We start from the raw sequence: 19317 nt of genomic DNA, 5'->3' as shown, positions 1-19317 counted from the left end.
TTCTTGTCGCAGATCACCGATTTTCCTCTTCGACTTTTCGCCCCTCGGCATCGTCGTCGTCAGTTATCGTATAACGTATATTGATTGAATAGTTGATGCATACAGACAGGTATATATATATAAGAGTTGTATGTAACTAGTACACGTCCTTGGTACCCAGAGTCTGCACGTTGTCCCCCACACTGCTGCGCAACTCGTGCACAAAGTTCTCCCCCCAGAAAGCCGAGGTGTATTTGGATATATATTTGTACAGTTTCTCCCAGTTGGCGGCTTTCTTCTCGTCAGGTAGCGTCAAGGCCTCGTTGATGGACTCACACAATTGGTCCGTGTTCCAGGGGTTCACAATGAGGGCCCCATTCATGGATTGTGCAGCACCGGCGAATTCACTCAGGATTAAGGACCCCTTCTTCTCCTCTTGACATGCGATGTATTCGTACGATACCAAGTTCATACCATCTCTCGTGGATGAAACCAGACATACGTCACTGACAGCATACAATGAGATTAGTTCTTCGAAGGGGATACTTCTATGCATGAAATGGATGGGAACGAATTCTATGGTACCGAATTGACCGTTGATTCTACCGACCAACTCGTTGACGACGGATCTCAAGTATTGGTACTCTTCCACGTCACCACGACTGGGGATGGCCAATTGCACAAGGACCACTTTACCTACCCATTCAGGGTGTTCTTGAAGGAACACCTCCATAGCGTGTAATTTTTGAGGAACACCCTTAATGTAATCTAATCTATCCACACCAACAATAATCTTGCAACCTTTAAACTTTTTCTTCAAATCTTCAATCCTTTGAATAACCTCTGGCTTCTTTAATCCCACGGTGAACTTATCCACGTCAATCCCAATGGGGAACGCACCCACATTGACGAAATGACCATTGTATTCCACCCCATTGGGTAACGTATTCACATTCAACACTCTCTGCACAGCGGAGAGGAAATGTCTTGCATAATCATAGGTGTGGAACCCGACCAGGTCACAACTCAACACACCCTTTAAGATCTCCTGTCTCACAGGTAAGATCCTGTAAATTTCACTCGAGGGGAACGGAGTATGCAAGAACCATCCTAATTTAACGTCCCTCAACTTCCTTCTGTTGAACTCGGCCCTCAACATCTCAGGGACCAACATCAAATGGTAATCGTGCACCCAAACGAGATCGTCATCCTTCACATTCTCGGCAATGACATCTGCAAACGTCTTATTAGCTTCGTTGTAAGCCAACCAGGCATTCTCATCAAATGTAATTTCACCAGGGTGGTAATGGAACAAGGGCCATAGAATAGAGTTGGAGAACCCATTATAATGTAAATCTGCCACTTCGTCACTCAAGAACACGGGGATGGCGTTGAATTGCTCCTTCAGATCCCTCCTGACTTGTTCCTTCTCATCATCGGGTACTTCCAGACCGGGCCATCCGTACCATTGGAACGAAGAGGTCTTCTTAAGCCCCTGTAACCCTGTGACTAGCCCCCCAGATGACATCTTGTAGGAGTACTTGCCCGTGGTGGCGTCCTTGGTGATCGTCACTGGGAGTCTGTTCGAGACGACAATGATGTTACTTGACGCTGTAGTTGCTGCTGGTTTATCCAATTGCTGTGTCATTTGTGCTGCTTGACTGCTTGATGGGTTGGAAAGCATAAAAGAAAGAAAGAGAAGAAAGTGTGTCTCCTCTTATATATAGATTATATGGAAGGATTGTTGCAAGGGGCACATAGAAAAAAGCGGACTCAACTCCGTGAAAACTGGAAAAACGTCATAAGGACAGATTATATAAAATTTTATTAGAGTACTTGCTTGTTTAGTTATTGTATATGTATGGTGTGGTAGATCAGATCAGATCAGGGATTCAGTGGGTTCCACGCTGGCACTGGGTCTCGAGTCGGTGTTGTCAGCCTCCACGTCCTCGTCATCCTCGTCTTCATCTTCGTCTCTGGCTCTATCGTAGAACTCGTCCAGAATCTTTGGAGATATTCTGTTCAACATTTCCTTAGGGTAGATTCTTAACAAACTCCATGCTTGGTCCAAACTTTCAAAAACTGTTCTGTTCTCGTAAGCACCTTGTGAAATGAAAGTCTTTTCAAACTTCTCCAAGAATTCCAAAGATAATTTATCTTCAATGGACAAAGCTTCTTCACCCACCACGGCTTTCATGGCTGCTGCATCTCTACCAATGGCATACTTGGCATACAATTGATTGGAAACATCACCATGATCCTTTCTTGTCATCCCTTCCCCGATGGCAGATTTCATTAATCTACTTAATGAGGGCAAGACATTAATTGGAGGATATATACCCTTGTTATGCAACTGACGATCCACAGAAATTTGTCCCTCGGTAATATAACCAGTCAAATCCGGAATAGGATGTGTAATATCATCGTTGGGCATGGTTAAGATTGGAATTTGAGTAATGGACCCATTACGACCTTCCACTCTACCAGCTCTTTCGTAAATGGTGGATAAATCTGTATACATATAACCTGGGTACCCTCTTCTACCTGGCACTTCTTCTCTGGCGGCAGAAACTTCTCTTAAAGCATCTGCATAAGAGGACATATCTGTTAAAATGGTCAAGACGTGACGATCCGTTTGATAGGCTAAATATTCTGCAGTGGTTAATGCTAATCTTGGAGTAATAATTCTTTCAATGGTTGGATCATTAGCCAAATTTAAGAAAAGGGAAGTTCTCTCTAGAGACCCATTTTCTTCAAAATCTTGTTTGAAAAATCTAGCAGTTTCCAAATTGACACCCATGGCTGCGAAAACAATGGAGAAATTTTCTTCATGACCATCATGGACATCCTTAGTAGGTCTCACCAACCCAGCTTGTCTACAAATTTGAGCAGCGATTTCATTATGAGGCAACCCAGAAGCAGAGAAAATAGGAATCTTTTGACCACGAGCAATGGAGTTCATGGTATCGATGGCAGAAACACCGGTGGAGATCATTTCTTCAGGGTAAATTCTTGCATATGGATTGATCGGGGACCCGTTAATGTCAAGGTAATCTTCAGCAAAGACTTTAGGACCGTTATCGATGGGTCTACCTGACCCGTCAAAGATTCTACCTAAAGTATCTTCAGAGACTGGGATTTTCAAGTTCTCACCAGTGAATTCCACACGAGTCTTCTTGACATCGATACCGGAAGTCCCTTCAAAGACTTGCACGATGGCTCTATCACCTCTCACTTCTAGGACTTGACCTTGTCTGATGGTCCCATCCGGTAGGGTCAAGTTAACAATTTCGTTGTAACGGGGAAATTTAACCTTTTCCAAAATGACTAGGGGCCCATTGACACCGCTGACGGTGTTGTAGTTTAGTCTTGGTTTAATCTTGAACCCTTGTTCCACAGCCTTCTTGTTCAAGTCGAACAGTTCTTTGTCGGATAGCACCATAGTGTAAAAGTTTGCTTGCTAGCTTGGGTGTTGCTGAGTGCGGTACTGGCCAATTGGATGCTTACTGGAGATGCCCTGTTGTGAAGTATCAGGAAGACAGGTGTTGTAGTGTAGAAGACAACAGGATGAGTAGTTGCTGCTTATTGAAATTTGAAAAGCAGCACTCAAATTTGCGGTGCGGGTAACCGCAGGCCAGACGATAATATACACTACATTACACTGAATTACATTAGACTAGTGTGTACCAGTCAGCTTCTCCCTCACTAGGATGGTGCTCTTCAAGCTGATAATCCAGTCTACCATCTCCTGTTCTGTGTCCGGTCGCAATTGCACTCGTTCATTCAAGGTGATGAGCACAAACGCTGTGTCCAACTCCGAGGGCAAAGAGGGCCCCTCCACGCAATCCACCACTTTATTCAAATCAATCTGCCTCTTCAGCGCCCCACTCTTGAGGGAGTACAGTTTGAACCATCTATTGGTCAGTTCCACTCTAAACAACTTCCACTTCTTTCTATTGAACCGCACCCGTTTCACCCTAACAGAGATCGTACCCTTTTTGATACAATGCTCTTTTGTAGACGGATCAAATGTCGTATAGAACTCTTCATCATGGCCCGGACTTTCCTCCACAGTGATCTCAGATCGTCTCCTATCCTCTTCATTCTCACATATATCCTTATCATCCATGGAAATCTTCTCATCGTCGGAATCAGATCCTGCTTCCTCGGACTCCCTCTTGCACCTCATAAACTCGTCAATGGCCTTGACCCACTTCTCTTGTGTGGTATGTTCCAGAAACCTGAAGGTCAGCGTCGTGTCCGTCGAGTACAGACTCAATGTACCATCCTCCTTTTGCACTTTTAAATTCAAAATCATATCACCGGGAACTACATACAAGGCCTCCCTTTCCTGCTCATCCTTGTAATAACTGAACTGGTTTCTGCGCAATACACACCACAATACATGTTTCTTGTGGGGCAGGTTCAATTTGCGGGGGAAGATCAATTTGGGGGTTGGTGGCGAGTGTGGGTGGTGTGCCGCTGGGATGTGCAGTCCCGTGAGGTAACTGGACACTAGCACTTCGTGTTCCTTGTCTAAAGACATGCTTATCTGTGGTTCTGTCCTTCTCTCGATGTGCGGTTCTTCTATTAAATTGTATTTTATAGTATTGTGCTATTGTTTCCTTATTTTCATTTTCAATGTCAACTCCGAAGAATAAATGAACAATGATTTGGCTGATTATGTGTATATGGTCTATCTAATGATACATAGGTGCTACTCCCTGGTCCGCGACTGGTGGTTCACCCCGGTGATATGCGAGTATGGGTGCTGGTTGACATGGGCACTGGGCTTCCTCGTCGATGAGGTTCTTTTCACACCAGGCAGCATCGTCGCACTGGAGGTAAGTTTGGGCGATACAGAGGCATCCTTGGGAAGGATCCCCGATATACCGTAGAAGCTCCTCCTCTTGTCTGTGGAATTGCTGTTACTGCCGTTGTTATGTGTGGAGGGCTTCCTCAATTTGGTCATCTTAGCCTGAATATTATCCACCAACTTTCCAGCTTCCAGTCTTTGCAATGTCTCACTTCGAACAAGGTCCTTCTCCGTTTCAATATTGTCCTTACTCTTATTCTTATTCTTATTCTTGTTATTAGCTTCATATTCTTGTATCCTGACTTTGTAACCCGCTAATCGTTTCTTGCATTCATCGTATAATTTAACCCATGATTCCAAATTCAGTTCTGAGATCATTCCCTCCGAACCTTCCTTCAATGACTCATTATACTCACTTGTCAATTGTAACAGCTTAGCAAAACGTGTCTCCATTGTATCGACCAATTCCTCATCTATTCCCTCCAGCGATAGATCACTCTCTTGTTCCATCGATAATTCCTCTACAATTTCCTTCAATTGCAAAATCTCACGGGAGTAATGCTCCTTATACAGAATCTGCGATTGCCTCAGAGCGTCACACTGAGCACGCTGCATTGCCAAATTCTGATCCAATTTCAATTCCTCCATATCCACATTTCTCATACTACTATTCAATTTACCCTTCCTCTCCACTTCCATCTGTAATTTCAACTTCAAATCACGCAGTCTACCCTCCTCCATCTTCAACGTCTCACTCTTCTCCGCCAACTCAATATCCCCCTTTGCATTCAACTCTTTCAGCTTGGTCACCGCATCTATCATCGTGATCTCCCTCTCATTAGCATCCTCCAACTTGGTGAGCAAGTTTTTAGACTGCAAAGATAGCTGCATATTAGTCTTTGACAAAGTCTCCACTTGCTCCCCCAACGAATCAATCACCATCCCACTAGCACCACCATTCAAACGTGACGGCGACGTGCTTCTTTCAAATACAGCACTGTTGTTGCGAGCCGGCGATTGGTCCAGATTGGTCATGAAGAGAGCGTGCTGGGAGGCCAGCTTGGACGGAGACCCAGGTGGCCCCATAGTTGTGTCTCTTTCTGCCATCGTTGTTGCGTTGTTGTGCTTCAAAGTTCTTTGATGGGTGCAGCTTTCTTTCAATGTGAACAGGTAACTTTTTAATTCGCGAAGTTGGTTGTTGGTCAATATATATATACACTATTTGGAAGAAGACAACAGAAGAAGCAGATACACGTACCATGGATGAGAATGCTGTGTTCCGTGTGCAGTAAGCAGACCACACGTGCCTATTGCAGCAATTGCAGCAATACCAGTCCGTCATTGTTGCTCAAGTGGCGGATGGCGTTGTTGAGTATCCATGAGCAAAACAGGAAGTTGCAGGGGAGGGTGAAGGCCATATTAGAACGATCTATGGGACAGAATGATGTTGATATGGATGGTGATAAGAATGAGGAGAACGATTTTCCCTTGTTGAAGAGCAAATTGAGGAAAGTGACCATTTTGAAGATGAAGAAGAGGAATAATAGAATAAGGTTTAGAATTGAACAATTAAAAAAGAATATGGAAAACAAAAAACAACGAGCCACACATATGGAGGATGAGTTACAATTGGAAATACCTAAGGAGGCTGCGATCATTTTACAAGATGACGAAGACCTAATGGAAAGAATCCATCAAACACAAAAAATTGTCCAAATGGCCCAGCAGGAAAAATTACATTCGTTAAGGAAGTGGTTCATGGTAAGGCAAAGGAAGGACCTATATCTTGTTTCCTTCTCCATCTTATTTCAACCTATAATCTCGTTGCAAAATGTGCCCAACTTACCAAGATCGGTGACCATAAGTTCTCTTAATAACATGTTTCAATACTTGGATATATTCGCCCAAATCATCAACTTCAAATTACCATATGATGGTTTCCATTCCCTGACATCAGCAAAGGAAGATGGCGATGACAACAATACGGATGTTGTTGAATGGATCACGAAACTAACTATTGGTTTACTTCAATTGGCATCCAAATTACAATTAATACGCACGAAATCAATAGATATCCACTGGCTGCTGGACCAGTATGATGTGGACAAGTTATTCTACAGTGTGGTACAGCAAAGACAGATCCAATGTCGGGTCATATCATCGGGACAATGCTGGACGTTCTCCCATGTATATGCAATGGTCTCTGAGATACTGAATATCTCTGAGAGGAACAGCAGAAATAATCTGCGAGCAGATAGCACACAAAGACACTCTATCAAGACAGCAGATACACAGGTAGCCCATCTGGATCGATGGTTTATCGTCGGTTGACCGTATAATAACGTTATATAATAGTAATCGAAGAAGTTACCCGCCCGCGCTGGAAGGTTTTCGAATATAAAATATAATAAGGAATATCATTTATTTTACCATTTAACACACTACTTCAAAACCACCGTAGATCGAACAACACTCATCTGGGAACCAACTACCTACTCATGTCTGTTTCAGTACAACCAACACCATCGCCAGCTACACCTGCCGCCCCCGCCGTTGCCAAGCCCATCGCCGCTCAGGGAAGAAAGGGCCCCAACTTGAACATCGTGCTTACATGCCCTGAATGTAAAGTGTACCCTCCCAAGATTGTCGAACGGTTTAGTGAAGGTGATGTCGTGTGTGCCCTGTGTGGACTGGTGCTTTCTGATAGGCTCGTGGACACCCGTTCCGAATGGCGTACCTTTTCCAACGATGATCAAAATGGGGATGATCCATCCCGTGTGGGGGAAGCTTCAAATCCACTATTGGATGGGAATAACTTGTCTACAAGAATTGGACAAGGTGAAGGTACAGATATGAGATTTACAAAGGAACTGAATAGAGCCCAAGGGAAAAATGTGGTGGATAAGAAGGATAATGAGGTACAAGCTGCGTTCGCTAAGATTACTATGCTTTGTGATGCTGCAGAATTACCTAAGATTGTCAAAGATTGTGCTAAGGAGGCCTACAAGTTGTGTCATGATGAGAGAAGTTTGAAAGGGAAGTCTACGGAGAGTATTATGGCCGCATCAATATTGATTGGATGTCGACGTGCTGAAGTGGCAAGAACTTTTAAAGAAATTCAATCCATTATTCACGTTAAGACTAAAGAATTCGGGAAAACGTTGGGGATCATGAAGGGAATACTGCGAGAAAAGAGTTCAGATGGGTTCATTAAGATTAATACAGATAATATGAGTGGAGCCCAAAACTTAACTTATATCCCCAGATTTTGTTCGCATTTGGGGTTGCCCATGCAAGTTACTACCGCAGCAGAATATACTGCAAAGAAATGTAAAGAAATTGAAGAAATTGCAGGGAAATCTCCAATCACTATTGCTGTGGTGTCCATTTATTTAAACATTCTTTTATTTAAGATCCCTGTTACTGCGGCAAAAGTGGGTCAGATTTTACAAGTCACTGAGGGAACAATTAAATCAGGTTATAAGATCTTGTATGAACATAGAGACATAGCAGTGGATCCACAATTAATTGCGAATGGAACCGTTTCAATGGATAATTTACCCAAGTTAGATAAAGATAAAAATACTAGAAATGAAAAGAAAAAAGTATGAGTTGAGTGGAATATCCATCTTTTCGTTCACAGAAATTATACCAAGTTTTTCTTTTTTTACATTGTGTTGTTGACATTATATTTTCTTTATAGTATTAACAAATACAGGTTACAGGTAGAATTGTTTCTCTATTTGTAACAAAAAGACATTTTCCTTTTTTTAATATTTTTCATTGCTTTCTTGTTTTCTTATTATATAAATGTACTTGAGATTAACAACGTTCTATATTACATACCCATACCAAATTGCTGAGCCATCTTCTGCATGTTTGGATCTTGCATCATCTTCATCATTTCATTCATATCGGGCATACCACCACCGGCACCACCAAACATGTTTTGCATATTCTGCATCATACCTGGATTTTGCCTTAGTCTTTGTTGAGCTTGTTGCATCATTTGAGGTGAAATCTTGGGCATCCCAGGCATATTAGGCATCCCAGGCATACCACCAGCTCCAGGCATACCACCGGCACCTGCTCCACCAGCCTTAGCAGATTGTGCCATACTGGCAAACATACGTTGTTGCATTAATATTCCTTCAATTTCAAAAACTGATGTGCCTGAACCCTTGGCCACTCTGATCATTCTGCTTGGTTGTTCAATGAATATTCTACCATCACTATCTAGCTCTTCTTTGGTCATTGAGTCCAACACATAAATCATTCTCTTCATCTTGGAAGAAGCTTCGTCTTCACCAACTTGATTCATCATATTGCTCATCCCTGGGATCATTTGTGCAATATTGGATAGGGGGCCCATCTTCATTATTGTTTGCATTTGTTTCTTAAAATCTAATAATGTAAATTTACCTTGTTGAATATTTTCCATCACTGCCTTGGTGTCCTCTTCGTTGGACACAGTTTGAATCTGTTCCATTAAACTTTCAATGTCACCAATCCCTAGTAATTTAGATACAAATGATTTGGGAGAGAATTTCTCAAAATCATGAACGTGTTCACCAGTACCAATGAATATAATCGGGGTATGAGTGGCGGCAACAGCAGAGATGGCACCACCACCTTTAGCGTGACCGTCCATCTTGGTCAAGATAATAGCACCAAAATCTGACGAGTCCTTGAAAGCCTTGGATTGTTGTTCAGCAGCTTGACCAATGGATGCATCCAAAACCATAATGGTTTGGTTTGGTTTCACTACATGCGAAATTTCGATCATTTCTTGAAATAGAGCCTCCTCTTGACGATGTCTACCAGAGGTATCCACAATGATAATTTCGAATTTTTCCTTTTTGAACTTCTTAATACCTTCATCGGCCACTTGCACAGGATCAGTCTCCGTATATGAACCATAAAATGGGATTCTAGCCTTGATAGCGTTTTGTTTCAATTGATCAAATGCACCAGCACGGAAAGTATCAGCACAAACCAACCCAACTTTAAAACCTCTCTTTTGGTAATAGACAGCCAATTTCGTACACGACGTAGTCTTACCTGACCCTTGAAGACCAACAAACATGATCACGTTGCATTGTTTCTTCTTTGGATTAAATGGTTCCTTCACGTCACAATCCACCAAATTACACAACTCGTCAAAAACCGTCTTCTGGATCAGTTTCTTAGTCTGTGCGTTAGTGGACCCAGAAGCGGGTTTCTGGGCCATCAGTTTACTCTTGATGTTGTTCCTGAGACGTGACACAAGGGCAATATTGACATCTGATTCCAGCAGGGCTGTCACGATGGCTTTCAACATTGTGTCCACGTTGACGGCATAGTCGTCCGACGTATTGGAGAGAGCATTGTTGACGGCTCCGTTGATTCTTTTACCTAAATCAGCTAAGACCATGATGCTTATGTGTCTGCTTCTCTCTTTGGTATCCTGTTTCGGAAGTTCTGTTCCTGTTCTTCTTGATATTAATCGAGTGTTGGATAAAAGTCGCTTCCAGTTGTTCCGTGCGGGTAGGGAAACGAGGAGACGGTAATGAACAGTGATTATGACAGGTCTTGACCACTGAAAGTTTGGAACCATTGGTATTGGATGCTGATGCTCACGGATGCTGAAATATCTGACAATCTTTGATCCTTCAAGGAGTCACGGTGAAGACGACACATACAGGGAATTGCTGCTGTACCATCAGTTCGTGAGAAATGGTGATCAACGAGATGGCAATGACAATGGTGAACGACCGGAAGGTGGTACAACGAATAATGTTAAGCTTTCACAGATTGGGATTATTCAAGGTATCTGGACGTTGACTCAATCGCTGGGAGGTGTTGCAGAGGAGACAGAGAAAGTCATTGAATTGGACAAGGAAACAATTTTAGTTATCAAAGTTGAACAAAAGTATTTTATAGCCATCTGTTTGGCAAGAGATAAGCAAGCTAGTGTATCTTCTCACTTTTATTTGAAACAACTGTGGTTAAGTTACCGATTCTTCAATTTGAAATATGGGCTATTTGATAATTGTAATGATACAAAGTTGAGTGGGTTACTTAATGAACATTTCGTCATATTTTGGAATAATATCTTCTTAAAACCTGATATTATGATACGAAAAGGTTTGGAATTGTTATGGGATGATAAGTTTAAAGTGGCTGAGTTTCCTCAAATGAAAGATCCATCATGGGAATCTAAGATTATTCAGGACATCTTACTCGCGAAGGATAGTTATCTTGGTATTAAGGACATTGCTCTGTATCATTTACCCAAGAGTAACGTCCCCAAGAAAAATCGTCTTAACAATAAGACGTTTGGGTTTATGAGAAACTTCACTTCCAACTTGGAGACTTTGCCTGATCTTTCCAATTGGATATACCATTTGCATTCAGTATACGACGAGTTATCTAGTCATATCATTGCAGGGAATGTGCATTACAAAGAACTACCTACAGAAGATCAACAACCAGCAACCAATGATAATACTGCTACTACATTGAGACCAGAAGATAACGTGACGTCGAATGCCAACTTCAAGGATAAATTTTTACATAATCTGACCTTACCCATCTCCTTCGCCTATGACGCCGTCCAAGAAGTCGGAGCCACAACAGGGATATCCAGTAGTATGTCGATATTGCGAGATTATATACCTAGATGGCCAATGACTACCACACAGGAACCGCAGGAATCGCCCCGAATGGGGATGAATGCCCACAATAATGAAACTGAATCTGAATTGGATCGTTCACGATACGCATATTTAATTTCACCAATGTGTGCTGAACTATTGCCAGATGGTTACAAGTTGCAAAAATTGAAGTTGAAATTCACAGATACGGACAAGGAGCTCAATACATATGATTGTCTGTTCTGGTACTACAATGATGTACTAGCCATCATTATTTGTCACGAGGGATTTAGTAAGATTTGGGATCAAGAATATTTGAAAGATTTAAGCTATAAGTTGTCTGAAGGTGTGAGACAATTTTATGAAGTGGCTTTCCCCACGGTGACTCATCATCATGACTCGGTGGAATCATTTGCATATATGTTGGTGACGCCGACGCAAATCAAGTCTTCCATTCCTACTTGTTACGGTTCTCATGATACTTTGGATGTATCGCCGTTGACGCTCGTGATTAACGGGTTGGACTCTATGTTTACTGGGGGATTGGGAAACCATAATACTGATGATGCGGATGATGGTGAAGACAATGACAATGATAATGAAAGGAATTGGGGGGTTGACATAATGGGTGGATTGTTTGGATATGGTGATTCTCAGAAGGTGACTGTTAAGAAGAAGAAACTGGAGAAGAGAGTACGATATACCAATTTCATTGATTCCATGGATGACGATAAGTTATGGGAGTTACATGTGATGATCTTCAAATTTTTGGAATCATTGAAGAATTCAAGAAGGCAGGATGGGTTTATTGAGGAGAGATTACTGCGTTTAAATAATGGTGTGTTGTGCTACATTAGAGAGGATAGAGGCAATGATGAATTAGTCATTATTGTAAAGAATTGGTTTGAGATGGACACCATGGCTAATGAGGGAAGTAACGGATTATTCTCTAGTTTGGGCAAGGATGTCACACAATGGTGGGATAGTATACGTGAGGGTGAGTAGGCTAGGGTATGTATATTCGTAATTTTTAAGTGCATGAATGAATGAATGTATTGATAAAATAAATATGTACTTGAATGCTAGAATGTGTGGAAATGGGGAGGGAGGGTACTAGAATGTTACTCTGTGTAGAATCTAAATTTATCAAAATTGTGTTCCAATTCATGGTTTTCAATTTCTCTCAATTCATCTTCGAAACTAATCGTTGCTGGATCCTTTATCTTATCCTTACCCAATCTCCAAATGAATTTATAAAATATATATATCCCAATGTTAATGAAGATCATCAAATAACAGAACAAGAAATCTTGTACGTTCCAATTCTTAGGGAAGAAAACAGTATAGCCTTGTACGATCATCATTACCATTGCACATACTAGACCAAATATGGCCGTGTATGGTTGCCACCACGATTTGAATGGTAATTCGGGCAACTTATCCTTTTGTAACAGGTAAGCTCTTCTAAAGAATAAATAGGTTATGCAAAGGATGGCGAAATTAATCAATTGTGACGCGGTAATGATGTTAATAAGCCAATTTAAGACGATGGCACTATTGGAGTTCAATTGTAAAAGACTGATGAATGCCCAAAGTAAGGATACTCCGACTGCATATATGGGGACACCTTGCTTATTACATCTTGTGAATATCTTTGGAGCATAGCCATCCAAAGCCATCCCATATAGAGTTCTTGAAGAACAATAAGTGTAAGCATTCCCTGAAGAGAAAGCTGCTGTGATAAGTGTGATATTTACAATGTCAGGTAATATTCTAATACCCAAGTTATTCATTGCGATGACGTATGGAGATGAACCAGCACCTGGCCTTGCCTCATTGATTGCGGCGGTCAATGAACTATCATTGGGAGAACATAGAATGCCTACACAAAGACAACTTCCCAGGAAAAGGATGGTCAATCTCATAAATACTTGTTTGAAAGCTCTTGGTAGGACTCTTCTCGGTATTTCAATTTCACCTGCCAGCATGGAGATATACTCACCACCAGCGATAGTGAATGATGCCTGAATCAGGCAAATGAAGAAACCTTGGAAATAACCTGCTGAAGAGCCTCTATCGATTCCATCTGGGAAGTATTTTTTGAAAGGGGTATCATGAAAGTAACGGAACCCAAATCTATCCTTCTTTGGATTGCCACCCAACATGGTAATGAATGTGAAGCAGAACAGACCCATTGCTAAGACGATCTTGAATGAAGCCAACCAAAATTCCATCTCTCCGTACCATTTTACTGCTGCTAAGGATATCAGGAGATATAAAAGTGATTGAATGACCAATGGGATTGCTGCAGAGTAGTCATCTCTCCAATAATGGATGATAGTATTCACAGTGACAATTTCATATGGTATTTGGACGCACTCAAGGAACCAAAAGTTCCAACTAGCCATTACTGCCAATGAGTCATCGACGCATTTGGTGGCTAATCTTAAGAATGGTGAAGAAACGGGCATAAAGCAAACCATCTCAGCGGTGGAGACGGTGATGCAAAGTATTGGGATGCACCAAATGGCGAATGCCAGTAATAAGAAAGCGGGCCCACCTCTATATAGAGGTTTCCCTATAGCGACGAAGATGGCAGTTCCAATGACCCCTGAGATGGCAATCAATTGAACATGTCTATTGACGAGATTTCTCTTTGTAGTATGAGATGCGACGAGGAAAGTCTTTGAGTCGTTATCCTGAGAGCTTACGGAGGTGGTTCCTCTAGAAGTGGTGGGTATGAAGAAGTCGTCGCTATCGAGATCTGTGTCGACTTTGCCTCCTTTGTTGTCAGCAAAGGGAGTTCTTCTGTGGGAGGTGAGTGATTCCTCATCTATGATGGTCTGCTGCTTTATCGTAGTGTCATATTTGGACATGGCTGCAGTAGAGTGTTATTGTGGTTGCCAGTGTTGTGTGTGCAAGTGAGCGACAGATGGTGTGTGTATATAAGAAGAATAGGCAGATCTGGCATGAGCAGGCAAGAAGAGCACCAGAGGATATGTGCAAAGTACCAGAAATAAGAAATAAGAACGTAAAGAAGTAAGTAAAGCAAGAAATACGTAAAGGCAGTCACTCCGCAACTCCTCTCTTTGTTATAGATGAAGAAACTGAAAAACGCACCGGCATAAGGGTCACGAGTGAACTAGTGACTGCAAGCGAAAATATTTTCACCATCGACTACTTTCCTAGAAGTGGTTGACAGCTTCTGTCTGCTATGTGCTTGGAGCACAGTGGTGTCCTAGATACAGCTATCTACATGCTTGAAGGCTAAATCGCTCCTAATGAATAAACGCTTGCACTTACTCCACAGGCCAAACGCCATTACGAGGATGGCACCAGCAATGAGACAAGGTTGTAAGTTATCCTGTTCATTGACTGCAATGCTGTGCAAGATAGAGATTGTCGCTGAAGAATAAACAGAGTCCTACAAGGCATGAACTTCATTTCAGTTCAGGACATGTTTGCATCCCGATTACAACGGTCTTATGAATTTGATAGGCTTTTAGCACCGGAATGCCTGTAGAAATGATAAAATCAACAAGAGAATAGTTTCAACCTCTGCAATGCCGGCTAAGTTCAATAAGAGTAACCGATACGATAGCCACTATAGAAACCCTTGTAAGATCTTGTATCTCTATCCAAAACGATACGGTAATTATTATTTTCGCTCTAGTCAGTTCCCCTGAAGGGTATCGGACAAACAATTCTCACAACCATCGTATATTAGAAGTGGCATTGCTACTGATATCCTCTAATGTTTCTTGTTTCACAACTGAAAAAAATGATAGATTTTTGTACTGGTTGTTGTTATTGTTTTTTAAACTAACAATTGCGAAGAAGATGGACTTGAAAAGAGTCGAAAGAGAAAACATGTCGTCAAGGGCAGCACTTACAAATGATGTATTAGAGGACCAGTACGTTAATCTCCCATCCAAAATTTTTAAATCATGGTGGACTTATGAACTAAATGAACTATGGCAGTCACTTTTGTTCAAATCATTTCTTGTTTCCCTAGTCGTTGCGATTCCGCTAGTGATATATTTCTCTATAACGAATCCAATACTTCTAATCGGAATCATTAACGTATTTCTTGTCCCCTTAATATTGGGGTCATTGGCTGTTAGTAAACTAAATGAGAAGAGGTTAATGATAAGACAGGATAATGAAAATATAAACAAACTTTTTCTGGAAATTATTCAATGGAAACCAAATGTGGATCCCAGATCTTGGGACCTTATTGCACTTCATATAAATCAACATTTATACGAAATGGGCAATTGGAACACGCCAGGATTCTTTTATGACGGTCATTTGGTCTATGCTTGGTTTAAACCGATCAGGGCTTATTATATTGCTAATGAAGAACAAGATCGAACGGTTTCAACCGAAAACTCAAAGAATAGTATATTAAAGAAGCAAGAATATCAATTTAAACAGTATAAAAAATTGGCAGTGGAAGCTTACAATGCAGCTGTTGATGACTATTGGCAGGATCAATACCCAATGACAGCATCCCTGATGACAAATTCCAATCAATCTCCAGTTTGAACCTATTACCACAATTAAGGATCACTAACAATATATATATATATATATATATATATATATATTATTCGCTGAGGTGCTGGATTCTATGGGTTACTGCAAAGCACATATCCTATTATGTAAATATGTTTGAAAAGTCAATCTCTATTAAATAATGAGATGTAATAATGAAGGAATTGCTCCATGTAATAAACTGATCAATAAATCGTGATTATCTGATCTTTCAATTCAATGTCCGACGTTTTTTGAAAACTCCGGACAAAATAAATAGGTCAAAAATGTTCACTGCATTGTTTTTCATTTGACATTAAATTTAAATAATAAAAGTTTGGAGCCAAATTAATAAATGGTTCACCTTTCTGATTTCCCAATGTACACTCCTCCAACTAATATCATTACTTGTTAATTCCTCTGTTTGGAGTTCCCTGGTTTCACAGTGGTGTGTGGGTGGTTAGTTTTGGTGATACCGTGGAAAGCGATGAAGCTGCCGTTGACCAATCATCGCGAATCGTGGAATAGCGGTCTAATGAGGGAGAACAAATAGGTTTCAATAATCGAATGAACAAACCGTTGATTGATTGAAGAGGTAAGCTATTACTTCAAGAGTGCCATTGACCACACTTGCTACACTCATACTGAGACACATTTCCCATAAATCATCCTAACCTCGAAGAATGTCGTTGAATCGCTCCATACAAAGTGTTAGATCCCTTCAAGCACCCCTTAGACTAATTGCAAGACGTACTTATGCGGAACATGCTGCCTCCACAATAGGTAATGCACTAAGGTTGCAATTTGCTTTGCCTCATGAAACCTTATATGAAGGTGCTGAAGTGAAACAAGTTAATCTACCCGCCAAATCAGGTCGTATAGGTATATTAGCTAATCATATTCCTACCGTGGAACAATTAGAACCAGGTATCGTGGAGATCTTCACTAATGCAAACAATAATGAAGTTAAGAAGTTTTTCATTTCAGGTGGGTTTGCTACGATGCAACCAGACTCAACTTTATGTGTCACTGCGGTTGAAGCATTTCCATTGGATTCCTTCTCTCAAGAAAATGTAAAAAATTTATTAACTGAGGCTAAAAAGGATTTGAACAATACTGATTCAACTATTGCAGCTGAGGCACAAATTAAGATTAATCTATTGGAATCTTTAGAGGCTGCTTTGAAATAATGATTGTTCATCCACAGGCTTCCATCCCTATCTGCTCTATATATCAAGTTCATATACATATATTCTTTTCAAGATATTACTATTTTTAATATCCAAACAGATTCTTCTATTTACCCTTCTCTTTTATGACACTCACTAACTCGCTTTCGCTTTTCTCTATCTACTACCAAAATGGGTCAAAGAACGCGAAAATCGCGAAATACACAAGACGCGTCAACTTTTTTTCAAAACCAAATAGATTTTTCATTGATAAACAAAACAAAACAAACTGCATTTCATATCAACTCATCATCCTTTTATTACCAAACCCATAACCATAAAATCATACTTTCCTTTGCAACTATTACAATCGCTATAACACAAATTTTGCTACTCTTTTCCATTGGCTATCTATATAAACTACAATTGCAATTAAAATGTCAAACTCACAAACAACAACACCTCACACAGTTCTAAGAATAGCAAGCAACAACGGTCCCCTCGTACAGATCTGGCTAGCAGCCAACATGGCTACCATTCCAAAGAATTCCATCATCCAAACAAACATTGCTGAATCAGCCAAAGAAATAACAAACGAATCGAATCAAATAACACTACGTACCTCAGGTGACTTACTTCAAGGTATAGTGAGAGTCTATTCCAAGCAAGCAGGGTTCCTGCTCAATGATATCAAGGATACATTAACAAAAATTTCCTCTCTTTTCAAATTGAATCAAAAATTGAACGTCACCATTTCCAAAGTTAACACGGTTGCCAGAATGGATCAATTGATATTGGAGGATGCTGTCACGGAGAGAGACGTTCTTGTGGTACCCGGATTGGACTTCTTAAATGATGTGCCTCAGTCTACAGAACAATGGTTGAATATGGGGGGAGACTCCATGGATAGGAAAGTTCAAGGAGCTGCAGCCATGAATCCATTCGATTGGGCTGATACTTCCTTGGAAGTTGGAAGAAGGTTTGATCCAGATCAGGATTTGGAATTCAATCAAGGAGATTCGATATTGAATTTGGATTTTGACTTGGATGTTGATGAAACCAATGGTAACTCTCGTAATAAATCTTCTTGGAATGAAGGTACTAACGAAGATGGTCATTCTCATGATATGCATAATGATAACATGGATTGGGATCTGGGTATCAATGAAGATGATCAACCAGGTCATGAGTCAGATAACTCTGTTGAAGTTGGAAGAAGGGCAGACTCGGCACTACATGATGAACCTACTACTGATTTTGGATTCGACTTAGATATTGAAAAAGATCCAATTGTAGATGACCATGAACTTTCACAAGAAGAAATACCTATCAGCACTTCACAACCTCCACAACCTCGTAAGAAGAAAGACCCTGCTTTATCTAATACGGGCAAGATTCAAATTGATAATGAAACGGAGATTGACCATCAACAACATGTTAATGATACTACTAATATTACCATGCGTACTGAAATATCTACTGGTGGAACTCATACTAACTTATCTGATAGCTCTAATCAATCCCTGAAGAGAGTATGGTCGGATATGTTGAACAGTATGAATTATCTACCTTCTTCTATAACAGAAGATCTTCTTTCGTATCAAAATATAAAGAGACAAAAACTTCAATTTATTGAAGAAGAAGAACAACAAGAAGAAATGGTGGAACCACAAATGGACATTTCGTTGGGTCTTAACGATGATTTAGTAGAAAACTCGTCTTCGACAAGTAACCATAACTCAGATAATGAGGAGAGTGATCATTTTGTTGGTATGGGAAGTGATGAACTACCCATGGATAATGAAACACCAATTGACGCCCACGAAAATAGTATGATATCCGAAGATGAATTACGTTTACAACAGATACAATCGCAGAAGGTAAAATTAGTCTCGGGAGAAATGGCTTCTAAGGCTACAGTAAATATGGCAGAAACTCTTAGGACACAATACATTGATACCGAATCTGTCAAATTTGAAGATGTCCTATCTACCCTTCACAGCACGAATAATGAGAAATCAGCCCGTCCAATAACTAAACACGAAGCTAGTAGAGCATTTTTTGATATTCTTTCGTTAGCAACTACGGGTTGTGTCGACTTGGATCAACAGGAAACCTTCGGAGAAATAGGTATTTCTTCAAACACCTTACTATTTCAAAAATTCATAATGTCATGATGTTG

The 19317-nt window shown here is 40.7% G+C and overlaps 12 protein-coding genes across 12 annotated transcripts; 6 read left to right on the top strand and 6 right to left on the bottom strand.

Moving 5' to 3' along the window:
* Positions 1 to 136: 136 nt before the first annotated feature.
* Positions 137 to 1663, bottom strand: TPS1 (alpha,alpha-trehalose-phosphate synthase (UDP-forming) TPS1; the record flags this gene model as incomplete). The annotated part of the gene is made up of 1 exon (XM_003678058.1): positions 137 to 1663. One exon carries the CDS (start codon positions 1661 to 1663, stop codon positions 137 to 139), a length of 1527 nt encoding a protein of 508 aa, XP_003678106.1.
* A 195-nt stretch (positions 1664 to 1858) lies between these two features.
* Positions 1859 to 3421, bottom strand: VMA2 (H(+)-transporting V1 sector ATPase subunit B; the record flags this gene model as incomplete). The annotated part of the gene is made up of 1 exon (XM_003678057.1): positions 1859 to 3421. One exon carries the CDS (start codon positions 3419 to 3421, stop codon positions 1859 to 1861), a length of 1563 nt encoding a protein of 520 aa, XP_003678105.1.
* A 234-nt stretch (positions 3422 to 3655) lies between these two features.
* OPY1 (Opy1p) lies at positions 3656 to 4525 on the bottom strand (the record flags this gene model as incomplete). Its single annotated transcript, XM_003678056.1, has 1 exon — positions 3656 to 4525. One exon carries the CDS (start codon positions 4523 to 4525, stop codon positions 3656 to 3658), a length of 870 nt encoding a protein of 289 aa, XP_003678104.1.
* Positions 4526 to 4696: 171 nt separating this feature from the next.
* On the bottom strand, positions 4697 to 5902 carry SHE3 (She3p; the record flags this gene model as incomplete). The annotated part of the gene is made up of 1 exon (XM_003678055.1): positions 4697 to 5902. The coding sequence occupies one exon, from the start codon at positions 5900 to 5902 to the stop codon at positions 4697 to 4699; it is 1206 nt and encodes a 401-aa protein (XP_003678103.1).
* Positions 5903 to 6058: 156 nt separating this feature from the next.
* ATG14 (Atg14p) lies at positions 6059 to 7126 on the top strand (the record flags this gene model as incomplete). Its single annotated transcript, XM_003678054.1, has 1 exon — positions 6059 to 7126. One exon carries the CDS (start codon positions 6059 to 6061, stop codon positions 7124 to 7126), a length of 1068 nt encoding a protein of 355 aa, XP_003678102.1.
* A 167-nt stretch (positions 7127 to 7293) lies between these two features.
* Positions 7294 to 8406, top strand: SUA7 (transcription factor TFIIB; the record flags this gene model as incomplete). Its single annotated transcript, XM_003678053.1, has 1 exon — positions 7294 to 8406. One exon carries the CDS (start codon positions 7294 to 7296, stop codon positions 8404 to 8406), a length of 1113 nt encoding a protein of 370 aa, XP_003678101.1.
* Positions 8407 to 8633: 227 nt separating this feature from the next.
* SRP54 (RNA-binding signal recognition particle subunit SRP54) lies at positions 8634 to 10391 on the bottom strand (the record flags this gene model as incomplete). The annotated part of the gene is made up of 1 exon (XM_003678052.1): positions 8634 to 10391. One exon carries the CDS (start codon positions 10389 to 10391, stop codon positions 8634 to 8636), a length of 1758 nt encoding a protein of 585 aa, XP_003678100.1.
* A 25-nt stretch (positions 10392 to 10416) lies between these two features.
* On the top strand, positions 10417 to 12435 carry CCZ1 (Ccz1p; the record flags this gene model as incomplete). Its single annotated transcript, XM_003678051.1, has 1 exon — positions 10417 to 12435. The coding sequence occupies one exon, from the start codon at positions 10417 to 10419 to the stop codon at positions 12433 to 12435; it is 2019 nt and encodes a 672-aa protein (XP_003678099.1).
* A 116-nt stretch (positions 12436 to 12551) lies between these two features.
* AGP2 (Agp2p) lies at positions 12552 to 14306 on the bottom strand (the record flags this gene model as incomplete). The annotated part of the gene is made up of 1 exon (XM_003678050.1): positions 12552 to 14306. One exon carries the CDS (start codon positions 14304 to 14306, stop codon positions 12552 to 12554), a length of 1755 nt encoding a protein of 584 aa, XP_003678098.1.
* A 964-nt stretch (positions 14307 to 15270) lies between these two features.
* On the top strand, positions 15271 to 15978 carry NCAS0I00840 (uncharacterized protein; the record flags this gene model as incomplete). Its single annotated transcript, XM_003678049.1, has 1 exon — positions 15271 to 15978. One exon carries the CDS (start codon positions 15271 to 15273, stop codon positions 15976 to 15978), a length of 708 nt encoding a protein of 235 aa, XP_003678097.1.
* Positions 15979 to 16649: 671 nt separating this feature from the next.
* ATP16 (F1F0 ATP synthase subunit delta) lies at positions 16650 to 17156 on the top strand (the record flags this gene model as incomplete). Its single annotated transcript, XM_003678048.1, has 1 exon — positions 16650 to 17156. The coding sequence occupies one exon, from the start codon at positions 16650 to 16652 to the stop codon at positions 17154 to 17156; it is 507 nt and encodes a 168-aa protein (XP_003678096.1).
* A 416-nt stretch (positions 17157 to 17572) lies between these two features.
* On the top strand, positions 17573 to 19312 carry MCD1 (kleisin alpha; the record flags this gene model as incomplete). Its single annotated transcript, XM_003678047.1, has 1 exon — positions 17573 to 19312. One exon carries the CDS (start codon positions 17573 to 17575, stop codon positions 19310 to 19312), a length of 1740 nt encoding a protein of 579 aa, XP_003678095.1.
* Positions 19313 to 19317: the final 5 nt, after the last annotated feature.

Source organism: Naumovozyma castellii, chromosome 9 (assembly GCF_000237345.1).
Source record: "Naumovozyma castellii chromosome 9, complete genome".
Classification (NCBI taxonomy): Eukaryota; Fungi; Ascomycota; class Saccharomycetes; order Saccharomycetales; family Saccharomycetaceae; genus Naumovozyma; species Naumovozyma castellii.
Note: the sequence above shows the minus strand (reverse complement) of the source record. Positions and strands in the feature narration are given on the sequence as shown.